Source organism: Gambusia affinis, linkage group LG09 (assembly GCF_019740435.1).
Source record: "Gambusia affinis linkage group LG09, SWU_Gaff_1.0, whole genome shotgun sequence".
NCBI lineage: Eukaryota > Metazoa > Chordata > Actinopteri > Cyprinodontiformes > Poeciliidae > Gambusia > Gambusia affinis.
The window spans coordinates 25,898,517-25,913,775 of record NC_057876.1 but is presented as its reverse complement, the minus strand read 5'-3'; the positions used below and the strand labels follow the sequence as shown (position 1 = coordinate 25,913,775).

The 15,259-nt window shown below is 40.3% G+C and overlaps 1 protein-coding gene across 2 annotated transcripts in view; it reads left to right on the top strand.

Annotated features, from left to right (window-relative positions):
• The window catches only part of LOC122837066 (protocadherin Fat 4), a 123,417-nt gene that overhangs the window by 92,787 nt on the left and 15,371 nt on the right, over positions 1-15,259 (top strand). Inside the window, exons 7-11 of one of the 2 annotated variants that reach the window (XM_044127135.1) lie at positions 1,934-2,114; positions 5,493-5,743; positions 6,870-11,219; positions 13,881-13,985; positions 14,230-14,537. In XM_044127135.1, the coding sequence (XP_043983070.1) occupies positions 1,934-2,114; positions 5,493-5,743; positions 6,870-11,219; positions 13,881-13,985; positions 14,230-14,537 (5,195 nt within the window). The remainder of the gene's footprint in view (positions 1-1,933; positions 2,115-5,492; positions 5,744-6,869; positions 11,220-13,880; positions 13,986-14,229; positions 14,538-15,259) is intronic. The other variant, XM_044127136.1, reaches the window with a different exon arrangement.

The window sequence follows — 15,259 nt, the reverse complement described above, 5'->3', positions numbered from 1 at the left end:
CATTTTTAGGGGAAAAAAATCCTGTTCTTGAAATCAATGTAACATATAATCACCACTAATGGACCTGAAAATGATTCAGAATATGACGTTATTTCCTGTTATTTGATTTTTAGCAACATTTTCTCTAGCTCATTGGAAGTAATTAGTACACTTTGATGAACATCTTTCAATATCAAAATATCTTGCCATGTATCCACATTATGTTTTCATTTAGAATTTTTCTTGTTTGCTGTTAAGAAAGTAAATTTTCTGGTGCGATATGTGGACGGACGGACAAACGCTCTGACTGACTGATGGACTGACGAGTCTATTTTTCTTAATTATCTTTTTCAACGTTGATATTCATCAGACCAACACAACAGATGCTTCAATCTGGCATTTACCAGCTGATGCTGATTTCCTTGAGGTATTCTTTGAGGTCCGACCGGCTGATTTGGATTTTCTTTGTAAGGAACTATAACCCAATCAAAAACAAGTTCATCTGTGTTCATGTTGTCTTCATTCAACATTGAAATGTAACAAACATTGACTACAAAGGAAAATCAGTAATCAAAATCGTTTTGGATCCAAAAGAAAATGAAAAGATTGCAAAATTATTCACAGTTGTGCACCAAAGCATTAAATTCATAACTCTTGTGTGATTTTTAACTCAAAACAGATATAATATCTACTTTTAAGCAGGTTTTCTCTTTATGATCTTCCAGTGACACAATTCTGATAAAGAGACTGAGTTTTATCTTCTAAACAAAAGTTTTACAAACCAGTACAAGAATGTTGTCCTTATTTTCTGATATTTATTCATCTATGCAGACTGAATAATAAAGGCAGAATTTCTTCACTTTCACTCTGACCCCCCCACTCTTTCATCTCTCTTCTTCTCTGATTCTTTTTGTTTAGAATTTCCACCACAAGAAAAAGAGACTTAAAAGAGACTTTCTGTGGCCACTGTCTGAATGTTTTTTTGTTTTTTTATTTCCTATTAATACAGACCCCCAACAGTACAGTTTTTCAAGCAGCTGATGTTTTCCACAGCTGTATACACACATGTTGTTTATGGTTTCATCTTGGCTCTTCAAAATTGATGCATTCACACAGATTCCTGAGGAGAGTTGGAAGGGATGAACTTTATGATTACAGGAGGTGAAAATGCCTCTCAAAGCTTTCAGATCTCAGCCTGTTCTCCCTCCTTAGGTGCTCGGTATTTACTCTACAAGCCATGTGCGCATCATTAAGAAACGAAAATACCTCCAGGCTTTCAGAGATGTCCCCAAATCCCACAGAGTGACTCTCCGTAACGAGGCTGAACTTGTGTTTATGTTTGGAATATAGATTAGGCAGTTTAGTGTGCCATTCGAGGAAGGATTATAAAAGGCCAGCTCAACCAAGGCAGATGTATGAAATGCTTTTTTTCTTTCTGCATTGCAGTTCATTTTCATCTGCTATTGATTAAAATCCAACCCCACAGGGCCTAACTTGGCCCGTTTCATCACGCGTTCTGGGAGGAAAAAAATGTTTGGTTTTCTGCTGAAAATAGCACTTCTCCTCGCTCAAATTCCACTGACTGACTGCCTGACTGCTGTGCACCTTAAAATAGATCCCTCAGTGTGGAGATTAAATCTATAGGTGTCCAAATCCCCAGGAAGGACGACTAACAGATTGGGTTTCAGAGACATCGAGCTATTTCATGTGTTCTCCCCTGAAGTGGGTTGATATGACAGAACCTAAGGAAATGCAAAACGTTTTTTAAACACACTGGCTTGAATTAAATGAAGCATGAAAAGTGTGGACAAACTCTCACGATACCAATTGGCTCAGTGTAAATGTTCCACTACATGATGAGTCCGACACAATAAATCCCTGGATTGCATCAGAAAACTGGAGCCGCAATGCAATGTAATTAAATAACTTTATCTTTTACTGCCTCCCTTTCCAGGCTCTCCATCCCTCAGTGGGACGGGAACGGTAACCATTCTAGTGGAAGATGTCAACGATAACATTCCCGTCTTTACCGCTTCCACCTTCCACACCACCATCATGGAGGATGCCCCAACAGGAACGGACGTGCTTCTGGTCAACAGCTCTGATGCAGATGTGGGCAACAATGGCATTATAAGGTAGAATAGTGAAAAAAATGCTCTTTTTTTGATTATACAGACCAGCTAAGGGAAATAGTAAGTACACACCTGATTAACTGATCATCTGCAAATGTTACCAAGTCTGTAAACACAGAGTTTTCTTATCTACACCATGCAGGTGTGTGGTCACTCAATGCAGGGCTGGAGCGACATCAGTAATGACTTTAAAAAAGCCATTGTGTCTACACATCAAACTACTAATAGTTTTCAGGTCATATCCAGAGTAGTAGAAGTTATTGAAGATTATTCAGAAGTGGAAAATATTTAAGAAAGCATCATATATTGTCATCAAATTCAATTTGAGGTCAGTCAGTTCAATGCTCTGAGAAACAGCATGACTTGTTTGGAATAAATTAGGAAGAAAGCTTCTTCTCTCTAAAATAAGTACAGCTGCATGTCTTTGGTTTGCATAGTTTTATCTGAATGAACCACAGTATTTATGGAAAAATGTCCTTTGGGCACATAAGAGCGAAGTAAAGATGATCAAACAATATTTGCCCCATGTTTTGAGAAAACCTAAAGTTTTGTATAGCACAGTGAAGGATGTACATTTCTACATATAAAAATATTATACAGTCAAATTTGACATAATATCTGCAAGTTGAAGTTTAGTCTAAAGGATAAGCGTTCCTAAAACAGCATTGAGTCAATAACAGAATGACAGAAAATGCTAAGAATCAAAGTGTTGAAATGCTCCAGTCAAAGACTAGACCTTGGGATGTACCTTGTTTTTACCATGAATGGAAAACTTTTTCTTAATTTCTCTTATTCAGTGGATCAGCCAACACAGTTTAGATTTGACAATGATGTGCTTGTTGCAGTAAGGTTAGAATCATTCTGAAAGACAACTGTATTACGTGGCCATAGATTACAAGGAAACGTTTTCAGTTTGATTTTATTGCAAACAGATTGCCTCTGGAATTTATGTTGCTTCCAAACTGCTTTTATAATGTCATCTTGGTCCAGGTCATGACTCAGTTTTACCTTTTTTTGTTAGCTTTTATGACACTCTGGGGTGACTGCAGTTCATGAATGTGTTTCAGTTTGCAGAGTTCTTGTGAAAAAACAAAGTTTTTGTTTAGGCTGTTATTTCCAAGCTTGGATGAAAACTGTGTTCATAATCGTAGCTTCTGCCATGTGGGGGGGGGGACTTCTAAGAGCCTCTGGCCTGATCTCTTTAAAACTGACGCTGACTCAGGTCCTGCCCCTCCTCTTTCCTCAGCAACCCCACTGGGTGCACATTGGGGGTACCACAGCGTGTCCCAGTTCCCCAAAACACAGTAATGAGGATGTTAATTGTTGATGACAGAAGGAGATGGTGCCCATCAGGGGTTCGAAGCCTTTTATAGAGTCCAGAACCGGTTACCTTCACTTGTTAGTTTCCATTCTCACAACTCATCTACACATAAAACTTGAACTGAACCACAAGCATCTGTGGACAGTTTATATTGGTGATAATATCTAAATAAGCTTTGCATGAAGTTCACACGTTGTCCTGCCATTTGTAGTGCTAGCTCTGTAGGTGGAGCGCTTTTCAAAATGTTCTGGTGTGAACATGTATGTGTCAGTTTACATTTAAGGCTGGGATCCTGGCATGCCGTGGTGGTGTAGAGGATAGCGCAACCCATGTTTGGAGGCCTTGAGTCCTCGATGCAGCTGTCGCGGGTTCGACTCCCAGACCTGACGATATTTGGGGCATGTCTTCCCCCTTTCCTGTCAGCCTACTTTCATATAAGGGACACTAAAGCCCACAGGAGACCCCCAAGAGGGGTAAAAAAAATGGCTGGGATCCTGATGGAGACTCATGAGCTAAAGGGTGAAACACAATATTTATTTCAAAATAGAAATGAGTGCAACCCTGCTCAGTTCCCAGTCCAGATGAACTTCACCCTTCATGTCGTTAAAGGAGCCATATTTTGGTTGTGTTGTATGTAGTGCAATTCTCAAGGGATTTTTTTGTAAATTTTTAACCATGTCTCACACTTTCATAGAAAAATATTTATTTGGTACAGAGACAGGTATTTGTTCCCTTACAGATTTATTTTCTACTTCAGAGAAATCAAATTCTAAAATTAGATAGCACTAACCAAAACAAATGCAAAATAATTTTATGTATCCAAACTGAGCTGAAAGTATTTGCTTTTTAAACCCAATAATTTGTTGAGGCAGCTGTCAGAAAGTGCAATAACTACGAATGAGCAATGAGATGGTTTTCAAGCATAAATGGCAAAATTAACACCAATATGTCTCAATTAGATGTAAGTCCTGTCTTTGACTAGGCCACTCCAAATGTTTATTTTATTTTAGCCAGTCAGGGATGGACTTACTGTTTTGTTTTGCAACGGTTTTACATCAGACTTATCTCAATGTATACCTTCCAATAAGTTCCTCTTTTGTCTCTATTTTGCCAAAATCTTGTGGAGCATCATAGTTCGTGGGGGTTGGCAAATGTGGTTTGCATTTGGAAACTTTTCCATGGATGCTCTTTACCATGAACTCTTGCCTAAGGCAGATGAGGTTTTAAAATGTTGCTCTGGTTTCTTCCGTGACCATCTTGGTGAGTTGTTAATGTGCTATGTGAGTAATTTTAGTTGCCTGGCAACTCCTGGCATGATTCATCAATGTTTCTCCTGTGGTTTACTGGAGTACCAATGCCACAGTAGGCTTTGTAACCCTTACTACTGACAGATATCCATAATTTTGTTTCTCATCTGTTTTTGAATTTCTTCATTACAAAGCATAAGATGTTACTTTTTGAGCCTTTGAGGCGACTTCATGTTGACAGATGTGCTAACTTCTACAGGACAGTAACTGGACCTTGGTATAGCTAGTGAAGTAGTTCCAAAATGTGATTAACAACTATTAATTCATGATTTATCAAGGACAGTGTAGGGCCTGGCTTGGATATATTTTTCCCCATAATATGTGGAATCATTATATGAAAACTATTTTTATTTACTCAGGTTATGTTTGTACTAAAATTAATTTTGAGATTATGCAAGATTTAGGCATGACATAAAAATATGATAAATTTGTCAGGGGGCAAGTGTTTTTCACAGAAGGTTTTAGCAGCTCTTGCCAAAAAAACACACTGAACTTATTGTGACTCTTTGAACAATAAAACAGAAAACTGTATCTGTACCTGATGTGACTGGATGTTTTTGTATAGTATTTAACTTGATTCAGTCAATCTGTTATGCATAAAACCTCTTTTAGTTGGAATATTTGACCTGTAATAACTCATTTCCTATACCTTATTAAAACCCAAAGCAGCTCCACAATCCAGAAGCAAATTGGTGTTTTGCTAATTAACATGATACTACCACAGTTGATATCTGATATTTTTGTTCCCTACAGCTACAGTCTAAGTGGGGGACATGGCCAGTTCTCCATCAACCCAGCAACAGGGCAGATTATTACAAGCTCCCTGCTGGACCGAGAGGAGAGGGACAATTACCAGCTGCTGGTTGTTGCGACAGATGGAGGGCAGCCCCAGGGCTTGTCGAGCTCCGCCACCGTCTCCGTGACAGTGGCCGACATCAATGACAATCCTCCACGCTTCCATCATCACCCCTACGTGACCCACATCCCTGCCTCCACTGCAACAGGTTAGTTAGGAGCTCTAAAAATGTTACACTTTTCACCTGGTTTATCTGTTTTCTCCTCAAATCTGGTTGACAGGGTTGTAAAATAATGTATCACTGAAAAGACAATATATTTCAGAAATTGAAGTCAAAAAGTCAAAAGACTGTAGCTGAAAATGAAAATGTGAAATTCAGTTTCTCAGAACATTGGAACAAAGAAAATATATTTACTACATAAATCTTCTCTACACAATCATGAGGGATATTGCTGCATTTCCTGTTGTCCAGTAGTAATGGATGACTTTCACATGGAGGGAAAAAGGTCTTTGTTGTGCATGTTCATAACATGATGCTCTTTAACATTAATGCACATCTCTGTTGATGTGCATCCAAGAACATTACCAGACAGTCAGAGGAACCCTAAGTGGCAGATGCTTCTGGTGGCCATGCATGCAAACTTTTAAGCTTTTATTGTGTTTTGTAAATGGGCTACAAGAGAGACCCTATAATTGCAAGTTTAAAGGAAAAAATACGGAAACACAAAGGTAGTGAATTAATTTAGTTTGCTTTAATGCATTCTGCCCACAAGAAGATTTAAAAGAAGTCTGGAAGTCTTTTTGATTAAATACAATGAGTGAAAATGGACAAAAGTCCTTCTATTTTTATGTATAAACTGCTCATGTAGAAAAAAACCTGTGGACATTTGAACATTTTAAATTACGAAGTTTCAGAATATTTTGGAATATATTTCAAGCTAAACATTCTGTGGGGAAATCAGAAATATGCAAATACTTATTACAAAGTACTGCATTATGTTAAAAACATAATAGGTTTTAAATGCTTATTCAGCAAGATACAGTCCAACTTTCCATGACTCGTTTAAAGTTTCAATTACATTTTTAATCCCAGGTAAGACTGACCAAGAGAGTTCCAAGAACTTATTTCTTCAATCTTATTGCTAAATAACTAATAACTATGTAGAATTTATTTTATTGTATTTTTTATTAGATTAATTAATGATCAAGTGGCTGTATTGCTTATGCATTGGTACCAATATTTACAAGAAATTAAGCTTTCATTTCCTTCTTTTGGTGTGTCATTTGTTTGTTAGGGTTAAATATATCTTCTTTTTTTCTTTTTTTGTCTTCAGGGTCCCTGGTTTTTGCTGTTACCGTCACTGATGAGGACTCCGGCTCTAATGCCCAGCTGCACTACTCCCTAATGGGTCGGAACTCAGAGAAGTTCAAGATCGATCCAGTAAGAGGCGCCATCACTGCCAATGAGAGGCTATCTGGAAGTTCAGAGGTTACTCTGACAGTTCGCGTAAAGGACGGTGGAGCTAACCCAAAAATGGATACAACCACAGTGACAGTGCGATTTGTTATGGGAGGAAACTTCCCCATCATCAAGCTGAAGGAGCGGGCGTTTACTTTTCTGGAGAATCAACCTATCAACCACATTGTCACAACAGTGACAGGGTCTTCTATGAGGGGTGGACCATTGTCATACTACATAGCAAGTGGCAACCTTGATTATGCCTTTCACATAGATCAGGTCTCAGGCGAGTTATCCATCAGACATCCGCTGGATTACGAGCATATTTCCAAATACGTTCTATGGATTGAAGCCAGAGATCAGGGTTTTCCCCCTTACTCTTCCTATGAGAAAGTAGAAATAAATGTTCTGGATGTGAATGACAACCACCCAGTGTTTGATAAGGACCCGTTTCATGCTGAGTTACTGGAGAACCTATCACCACAGCGCGTCCTGATGGTTACCGCCGTTGACTTAGACAGTGGCAACAATGGACAGCTGGAATATGCAATAACCGAGGGCAACAAGGAGAACAGTTTCAGCATCAACCGAGCCACTGGTGAAATACGAACCACTAGGCCACTGGACCGAGAGAAAGTGGCGCTTTATGCACTAAAAGTGAAAGCCACTGATCGAGGTTCACCACCAAAAAACACAGTGGTTAAGGTACTAATTAATGTGCTGGATGTGAACGATAATGCGCCCAGGTTTTCCAAGATATTCAGTGCAACAGTGGCTGAAAATGCACCTGTTGGCTACACCGTTACCAGAGTCACAACCACAGACGAGGATGCTGGTTCAAATGCCGTTAGCCGCTACGCTGTTACAGATAACAACCTTCCATTCAGTATTAATCCAAGCACAGGGGACATAACTATCAGCAGGCCTCTTAATAGAGAAGACACAGATCACTACATTATTAAAGTGTCTGCTCATGACTCTGGCTGGACAGTAAGCACAGACGTAACAATATTTATTACAGACATTAACGACAATGCTCCCAGGTTCAGCCGTCCATCTTATTACTTGGACTACCCGGAACTCACAGAGGTTGGTTCTCTGGTCACACAGGTCTTGGCCACGGATCCAGACGAGGGAGTCAACGGCAAAATTTTCTACTTCATTCGATCCCAGTCAGAGTACTTCAGAATCAATGCCAGCTCTGGAGAGGTGTTCATCAAGCAGCAGTTAAAGTATCAGAACTCGACTGGCGCTGCTAGTCTAAATATAAACCGGCACAGCTTCATTGTGACAGCCTCAGACCGAGCAGTGAAGCCTTTAATGAGTGAAACAACTGTTATTGTAAATATAGTAGACAGTAATGATAACCCTCCTGAGTTTGATTCCACCACTTACTTCACTCCTGTCACTAAAAGTGTCAAAGTTGGCACCAAACTAATAAAAATCACAGCTTATGATAAGAAAGATTTTGGCCTTAACTCTGAGGTTGAGTACCTGATAACAGGAGGGAACAGTTCCAGTAAATTCAAACTAGACAAAATAAGTGGGTGGATTACAGTTGCTGCTTCCCTCACGTCTGATATAAATAAGATTTTCCTCATTGACATCACTGTGAGGGACAAAGGAAATCCTCCCTTGTCTGCACAAACAACAGTGAAAATTGTAGTGACAGAAGAAAACCATCACACACCAGAGTTCTCACAAAGCCAAATTTCAGCCACAGTACCTGAAAGCCTCGCTGTGGGAACAGCAATCAGAACTCTTTCTGCCAGAGACAAAGACAAAGAAATGAATGGCCTTATCACTTACAATATAACCTCAGGCAATGATAAGGGTTTGTTTACATTGAACAGTAAAACTGGTGTGTTATCTTTAGCCAATTCTTTAGACTATGAAGAGCAGCACCAACATGAACTAAGAGTTTCAGCTACTGATGGTGGATGGATTGCAAAATCAAGTTATGTCTCAGTCACAGTACAAGTTACTGATGTAAACGACAACCCTCCTGTTTTTGATCCCGATGAGTATTTCCCCTCTGTGCAGGAGAACGTCCCCAGTGGCACCACTGTGCTCAAAATGAATGCTACAGATCGGGATTCAGGATTAAACGCTGTCATGGCATATGTGATTCAGTCATCAGACAGTGATCTGTTTGTTATCGACCCAAACACGGGTACCATCACCACCCAGGGCTTCTTGGACTACGAGGCAAAGCAGGTTTACCATTTAACAGTGAAGGCTTTCAATGTGCCTGATGAGGAGCGCTGCAGCTTCGCCAACATCAACATCCAGCTGAAGGGAGCCAACGAATACGTTCCTCGCTTTGTTTCCAAACAGTACTACTTTGAGATCTCAGAAGCTGCTCCAAGAGGCACAGTTGTCGGGGAAGTGTTCGCCAGTGATCGGGACCAGGGAGAGGATGGAGTGGTTTATTATCTCATATTTGGAAGAAGCAGAAAGAAAGGCTTTGGCATCAACAAGAAGACTGGTCAGATTTATGTCACAGGCACTCTGGACCGTGAGAAAGAAGAAAAGGTTTCCCTGAAGGTGTTGGCGAAGAATGCAGGAAGCATCCATGGGGCAGATATTGATGAAGTGTTTGTTAATATCACTATTCTTGATGCCAATGATCCCCCTGTTTTTACCCAAGACCTGTATGACGTGCAGGTCAGTGAAGGTCTATCCCCTGGTGGGCTTGTCACCTTTGTAAGTGCTGAAGATTCAGACTCTGTCCCCAGTTGGAGCAGATTTTCTTACTCCATTGATCCTGAACTTAACAAAAATGTGTTTACAATAAATCCAAAAACAGGTCAGGTGTCTGTGGCTGCACAGCTGGACAGAGAAACAACTCCTGTCTATAATCTAACAGTTCTTGCAGTTGACACGGGAACGCCTCCTGCCACCGGAAGCGCCACCATCATTGTGAATTTGGAAGACATCAATGACAACGGTCCAACATTGATGACCACCTATACCGAGGTGATGGAGAACCAGAGAGCTGGCTCTTCTGTCACGACCCTGACATCCTCAGACCTGGATCTACCTCCCAACCAGGGCCCTTTCCTCTACAGTCTTCTGAGTTCTGGCTCTGCCAACAGCTACTTCAGTCTCAGTTCAGCTGGCATCCTGACCACCAGTCGGGAGATTGACAGAGAACAGATTAGTGACTTCTACCTCTATGTGGTGATCAAGGACTCTGGTGTGCCTCAGATGTCCTCCACTGGAACAGTTCATGTTAAGATAAACGATCAGAATGACAACCCATCAGAGTCACGGTCTGTGGAAATCTATGTCCACTACTTCGGAAACACATTTTCTGGAGGTTCTTTGGGAGATGTCAGACCACAAGATCCTGACATCCATGATCGATTCCACTGCTCCCTTATTCCTCCATCATCTGGTCTGTTTACTATCCCCACAGGAACATGTAACCTCAACGCTAAAGCCCGCTCAACGGACGGAACATTTGAACTAACCATTCGCAGCAGTGATGGTGTCCATGGATCGGTTAGTAGCACAGCCAAAGTTTTCTTTATGGGTTTCAACAATGCCACTATAGACAATAGCATCCTCATCAGACTGCACTCTGATGGAGTCAAAAGCTTTCTCACCAATCACTACCTCAGCTTCTTACGCATTGCCAACTCTCAGCTAGCAGGACTAGGCACAGGGGTGCTGCTTTATGGAGCATTCGAGCTCAACAATCAGACTTTCCTGATGGCAGCTGTGAAACGGGGCCACGGACAATATGTGAACCCCAGCGGCGTGGCCACATTCTTCCAGAGTATCAAAGACATTTTATACAGACAGAGTGGGGTGCAAATAGATGCAGTAGACCATGATCCATGCACGCACAATCCATGCCAGAACGGAGGCAGCTGCAAGCGGCGTCTCAGTGTCGGGCCTGATATGAAGACAGAAGAAAGTGTCCCTGTGATCCTCGTTTCCAACCACCCCCTGCAGCCATATGCTTGCAGCTGCAGGCCGGGATACGCAGGAGCCCTGTGTGAGATGGACATCGACGAGTGCCAGCCATCGCCTTGCCACAATGGTGGCACCTGCCACAATCTGGTTGGGGGGTTTACCTGCACCTGTCCTGAGGGATTCACCGGTATGGCCTGTGAGAGGGATGTCAACGAATGCCTTTCCAATCCCTGCAAGAATGGGGCGCTGTGCCAGAACTTCCCCGGTGGCTTCAACTGCCTCTGCAAGTCTGGATTTGCAGGTATTAATCACACAGAGGTCACTTTTTGTGTCTTTTCCAACTATTTACAGAAGTATTTATATCCTTTGAATGTTTCCCCATTTATGTCAAAAACAATATGCCTCTTTATATGTTATTCAAATTTTGTGTGGTAATCCCACAGAAAACACAGCAAAATAGTGAAATAAAAGAAAAAAAATTTATGATATAAAGTAAGACTTTCTTCTTTCTCCACCTATTTCAGTCTGATACTCAGAAAAGTATATCTGAATATTTAGATGACAAAACTGAGTGAAGGATACCACAAATGATTTGCAGTTGTAATTGCAGCATTGTAAATGCAGATCCATGCCACACTTTTCAGATTCTGATTTGTCATAAATAAGGCTTATTGTTTGTGTTGCAAGATGTTGAGCTCACTGTTATAAAATCAAATATGAAAGCCAATTTCAATAAACACAGTGAGACAACTAATGAATTCTTAATATATTGCTAGACCAATAATTCTATAAAGAAGCCATAGCCGTCAAAAGAAATAATTTCTTAGTTATATAACATAAAATGAAATGTAACTATCAATTATTCAAACACAAAGTGAATAGTTATTATGTCCTTTGCCCATTAAAATAATACACAAATTCATTGTGGTCTGTGATATAGAAATGGCAATGACAGTGTGAAAAACATACAAGGGTATGGATACTTTTGCAAAGCACTGTATATCTTTGAGTCTGGTCACCCACATTCAAAGTATTTGCTTCTTATTGTTTCCAGTAGATGTCGTAGCCACTTCTTTGGGTTTTTGGTTTCTAGTTGGGGAGTATCAGCTGTGATTCATATCAGCCTGCAGTGTTTGCTTTAATAAAAAAGGATGATACAAAGCTGACCTTCGTCAGAGATCCAGTCTTCACCACACATACAGTTCGCTGGTGTTTCATTTCCATTTCTGCCTTCATGCACTGGCAGTTCTGACCACACACAGACACAAGGATTTCTTCTCTCACCGTATTACACAAAGAGAGATTTCCTCATCATGGATTTTTTATTTGGCTTCATTTTGAGTTATTTTACAAATGAGCAGTTTTATAAAAGATCCAATCATTTGGATCTTAATTTGGAAATATAATGAACAAAGTGCATTATTGGCCTCAATTAAAGGGGAGTGGATTTAAATTGGAAATAGTTTGAACAGCCATTTGGATCCTGTGTGATGTTTAACCTCTGGCTGCAGCATCTGAAAGACATTTTGAAAGCATGCTGCACAGGCGCTTCGCCCAAAGTGAAGTCATTACTGTCCCTTTTTATTATGACGATAAAAAATGGCCACAAATCAAGAAGTTTTATCAAGATGAACTACTCTCATGCAGAAATGAACCTAGTGACCTACAGTAGTTTTTGTGCCCTCCCTTTGAACTCTTAACTTCCTGTACTCCACAACTGGATTTTGGCAGCTAAATCCATCTCCATTAAGCAACATGTCTCAGGAATTACAGCATTAAATTTACTCCCAGAGTTCACAGTCAGTTTGTTTCTTTTGTACCATGTGCCACGCATAATTTCTGTCTGTTGTTTTTATTATTACTGTCACATTCCTTATCAAGATGTTAAACCTTTGCTTGCATCTGTGGCAGCCATCCATGTACATTTCAGCTGTTTGTCTGTCTGCACTGCAATAAATAGCCAAAAAGCAGCCTGCAGTAGGTTGACTACTGCAGGCCAAATGAACCACTCAATGAGATAATTTGGCTTTCCCTAATGATGTTTGTTGTTTATGAAATTACATTAACAATTTCATAAATAATTCAATTCAAACACGGAGAGGAAATTCAGCCATAGAAACATTAGAACAAGGGTTTTATTAAGATGCGCTGATCTTTAAACCTTAACTTGTGTTGTTAAAAACATGGAACACATTCCTTATTGTCCTTCTTAAACAACGATGAAGCCAAAATGGGAAAGCAGTGAATGTAAAACTAAGTACACCTTTGCTACTAAAGGCAAAAGTAACAGTGATGTGATGCTAATCAAGTCAGTTTGATTTATCAGTGTGAACACTTCTAAAACCAAGCAATATTGTTGAATAATAACTGATTTCCTGCACACAGGTATATGTTAGCATAATGCCAAGACAGAAAGACATCAGCAATGACACATCACTTTTTCTGTAAGGAAGAGCATTTCCATTTTGTCTTCAACTTTGTTTTCTAAATGTATAGTTATTGCCCTTGTAATTTTCCAGAAATTAAGGTGGATCTAGTTTATTTTACTTTCCCATTACAGTAGACAGCAACATAAGGTTAACTAAATGGTAAAACATATTTGTTTTACAGAGCAGTTCTCAGCTGTGATGTCATGAAGGGCATGATAAGATGAAGATCACAGCAACACTTGAAGTGCTTAGAAACAACTTTATTATTAGACCTGCACATTTCAGCTTGTGGCCTTCGTCACAGTCATTGAAGGCCCTGTTGCTCTACTAAAGTTATTTCTCAGCATTTCAAGTCTTACTGGAGTCTTCACTTCATCAGATCTTTGACCTTCTCCATCCATCTTGGAAGTCGGTGAAGCTGTGCCAGAAACATTTTTGGTGTCATGAAAGGCCTCCATAACTCAGTCTTCTGCATTTTTACTGTGTTGTTCACCACCCCATCCATTTTAATTTGTGTTGTTCTGTGAACTCAGGCAAAACGTGTGACTCCATCATCAATCACTGTGAGTGTAACCCTTGTTTTAATGGCGGCTCCTGTCAGAATCGGTTGGATGGATATTACTGTCACTGTCCGTTTGGTAAGTAATGGAAGGAAAGCTACTGGAAAAACAAGAGAAAACAAGATAAATGTTGTTCTAAAACCCTAGTTTCCTAAGTAAATGCTGCCACCATCTTCATTTTTCATGCTCCGTACGTTTTATTAAATTCCAAAACATCTTACAAGATGATTTGCTTAATGTAGTGTATGCATAAAATGTAGGTCTGTGAATTTCTGTAGATTTTGAATTTGAACCAGTCATCTGTTTTCTATGTTTTCCTCAGGTGTTTTTGGCAAACACTGTGAACTGAACAGCTATGGTTTTGAGGAGCTCTCCTACATGGAGTTTCCCTCTCTGGATCCCAACAATAACTACATCTACATCAAGTTTGCCACTCTGATGAGCAACGCGCTCCTCATGTACAACCACGACAATCAGACGGGTGACAAGGCTGAGTTCCTGGCGTTGGAGATCTTTGAGGGCAGACTGCGTTTTTCCTTCAACCTGGGCAGCGGGACCTACAAACTGATGACCATGGTTAAAGTTTCAGACGGCCAGTTCCACACAGTCATTGCCAGGAGAGCTGGGATGGTGAGAGGCATTTCTTACTACAGCTTAATGATCACTATTAGCTTCAAGTTGCCAAAAGAGTGATCAAACTGAAAGAACCATATTCAACAATGTTAATGTCCTGAGCTTTTACGGCTTAAATCTGCACTCATATTTGGCTGTAGTCTTTTCAGATGATAATTAAAAGCCCAAACCACTGATAGCTTGGCTTATAGTTTTTATAGCATGTAATTACATATTACTGGTTGCTGAGATTTATGATACCAGGATTCAGAATGGCCCTGAAATATGAAAATTTGTCTCCTGGGCTCTGAATGAGTGTCTCCTCAATGCCAACAGCACAGTGGCAAAAAGAGGGGAAAAAAGTCCAAGTGGGTTCTGTCAGGTTTCTCCTAATGTTCCGCTGCTGCTGCTGGACTTTAGATCTGTCGTTTCCAGCAGTGCAGTGGGGTTTCATAGGAAGCCGGTAAAATCGTTAAATTGTCAGTTTTCAAATGTTGCAGACTGATGGCCTGGAAAGGAATACAGCCCATATTGAGGACTGTGAGTCTGAAAATTGAGGTGTTTGTGCTCTTGAAGAGTGAGTGAGAAATGTCAGGATTGTAACTCCGGGTCCCTCAGGCACTGTAAAGTGATGCTGATGGCCATGCTTGCAGAAGTTGATGCGGGTCATTTCTGTGGTCGGACATCAGGTCAGTTTCTAGTTCCTGTTCCTGGGTTATGATGCCAAAAACAGGCAGAAA